The 2,703-nt window shown below is 43.0% G+C and overlaps 1 protein-coding gene across 1 annotated transcript; it reads left to right on the forward strand.

Annotated features, from left to right (window-relative positions):
- The first annotated feature begins 289 nt into the window (after window positions 1–289).
- Window positions 290–1,117, forward strand: LOC126062996 (olfactory receptor 1G1). The gene has a single exon (XM_049861076.1). It carries the CDS (start codon window positions 290–292, stop codon window positions 1,115–1,117), a length of 828 nt encoding a protein of 275 aa, XP_049717033.1.
- Window positions 1,118–2,703: the final 1,586 nt, after the last annotated feature.

Below are 2,703 nucleotides of genomic sequence, written 5' to 3' on the forward strand. Positions count from 1 at the left end.
CAGACACACGCAAACATTCACGTGAGCTGTATGAAATTGCCGTTTCTGTAGGTTCCAGTCCAATACTGAAAATTTCATGTGATTCATCCTAATGCTAGAAGATCAAGATTGGACTTTTGCATAATTTTCAGAGTTCACAATCCAAGGGTTAGCAACCTTAGACAATTGACCCAACTTTCTGCTTCCAAGGATGGGAAAGGGAAACTGGTCCAGTGTCTCAGCATTTTTTCTCCTGGGGTTCTCCAAGCAGAAGGAGCAGCAGGAAGTCCTCTTTGGGCTGTTCCTGTCCATGTATCTGGTTACTGTGGCAAGCAATCTCCTAATCATTCTGGCTATCATCTCTGATGCTCACCTCCACACCCCAATGTACTTCTTCCTGGCCAACCTCTCCCTTGCTGATGCGTGCTTTGTGTCTACCACAGTCCTCAAGATGCTGGCAAACATATGGACCCAGAGTCAAGTCATCTCGTATGCAGAGTGTCTATCTCAACTATATCTTTTCATGTTATTTGTGATGCTGGAGGTGTTCCTTTTGGCTGTCATGGCTTACGACCGCTATGTGGCCATATGCCACCCACTCCATTACATCATGGTCATGAGCCCTGGGCTCTGTGTCCTTCTAGTCATTGCATCTTGGATCATGAATGCCCTCCACTCCCTGCTACACACACTCCTGATGAACAGCCTGTCCTTCTGTGCAGACCACGAGATCCCACACTTCTTCTGCGACATCAACCCTCTCCTGAGTTTGTCCTGCACAGACTCCTTTATCAATGAGTTGGTGATCTTCACCCTAGGGGGACTGGCAGGCCTAGGTTATATGCTTTGCCTGATTATCTCTTATGCATATATTTTCTCAACCATCCTGAAGATCCCCTCAGCTCAGGGAAAGCAGAAAGCCTTTTCTACCTGCAGTTCTCATCTCTCTGTAGTCTGTCTTTTCTTTGGGTCTTCCTGTTGTGTTTATTTCAGTCCTCCCTCCACCCGCTCAGCACAGAAGGCCACAGCTGCATCAGTGATGTACACCGTGGTTACCCCAATGCTGAATCTCTTTATCTATAGTTTAAGGAACCAAGACATCAAGTCTTCCCTGAGAAAGCTCATTTGGGTTAGGTAAATACATTCTTTTTAAAATTCCCTGGGTGGCAAAAACGGTTAATCACTTGACTATGAACTGAAAGGTTGGCAGTTTGAACCCACCCAGAGGCACCTCAGAAGACAGGGCTGGTGATCTGCTTCCAAAAAGTCACAGCCATAAAAAACCCTGTGGAGCACAGTTCTGTTATGCAATACATGGGGTCTCCATGTCTGAATCAACCTCATGGCAACTGGTTTGCTAGGATTTAGTGGTAGAGATTTGACAACCAACATGGGACTCTCCACCCATTTGCATTCACCATACTAAGCAGAAATAGGAGAGGGAGAGAAATAGAAGACTTCACTTCCAGTATTTGTGATCTCAACTTGAAATCTTCAGGCCTAAGCTATAGGACTCAATCAGAGCAAACCCATCATCAGGTAATGTAATTAGCTTAAATTCTTACAATTATAATGTTCTAAAATCATAGTCATCCAGACTTATAATATGATAAAGGATGTGCTTGAATACTTTTGAACAACATAAGACAGTTCATGATCAAAATAAGGGAGTGTATGGCTGGGGTGTTGTATGTGGCCAAGAATAAAATCAAGGAAAGACAACACTTGGCCCACGATAGCTGTGATCTTGATGGTCTGTACCTCTACCAACAGTGTTTTTGCCACTGAGGTTCCCCAGGTCTGTGATGGCATCATGCTGAATGACTAGGGACAAAGACTGGGAAGGGTTTGTCGGGGATGGATCTTTAGGTAGACTCACTACAATATTTCACCAAGAGTCCAAGACCCACAGTCTTCTTGCCACCTTAAATTTCACAGGAAAACTTCATTCTTCCCTTTGCAGCAATATTTCCAAGTCTTTTTCATCTTTGTAGTCCCAATGCTTACCACTTGGCATGGTACCTGGCACCAGTTAATGTGTACTGAACCCCACCGGGATGGTTAAAATCATGGAGTTAGGAAAGAATGATTTTTATAGACATTTCATAATATTCAGTTTGAATGACTGAAATCCCCTCTTAATTGATCTCATCTTCTCAGTCTCTCTTTCCCATTGCATCCATTCTTCACACCAGCATCAGATTAATCTTGGTAGAATACAGCATGTCACCACCACTACCATCCCATCAGAAATCTCCAGTGGTTTTATACTGCCTACAGAAGAAAATTTAAACAACTAAACGTGTAATCCAAAGACCGCCTTAATCAGTTCATAACTTAATGGTCAATCATTAGCTCACACTATTCCATATTCCCCCAAGACCAACTCAGGCTAATATTTTTATAGCGTATTAGTTATTATTGATGGAAGCTAAAAAAGACCAGAAAATCTAGGTCAGTAAAAGTTGTGGCAAAATCTGTACAATGAGGTACAGCCATACCAATAAATTTCTATAAGAAATTAAAATACCACTGTTGTTGTTAGGTGCTGCTGAGTCAGTTCCAACTCACAGCAACCCTACTTAAAAGAGAGGGAAAGGCTGTCCAGTCCTGTACTGTCCTCACAATCATAGTTATGCTTGAGCCCATTGTTGCAGCCACTGAGTCAATCCATCTCATTGAGGACCTTCCTATCTTTCACTGACCCTCTACCATGCATGATGT

This window comes from Elephas maximus, chromosome 19 (genome assembly GCF_024166365.1).
Source record: "Elephas maximus indicus isolate mEleMax1 chromosome 19, mEleMax1 primary haplotype, whole genome shotgun sequence".
Classification (NCBI taxonomy): Eukaryota; Metazoa; Chordata; class Mammalia; order Proboscidea; family Elephantidae; genus Elephas; species Elephas maximus.

What these genes read in the sequence shown, in the direction of transcription:
- LOC126062996 (XM_049861076.1), top strand. Translation starts at nt 290, where the DNA reads ATGTATCTGGTTACTGTGGCAAGCAATCTCCTAATCATTCTGGCTATC.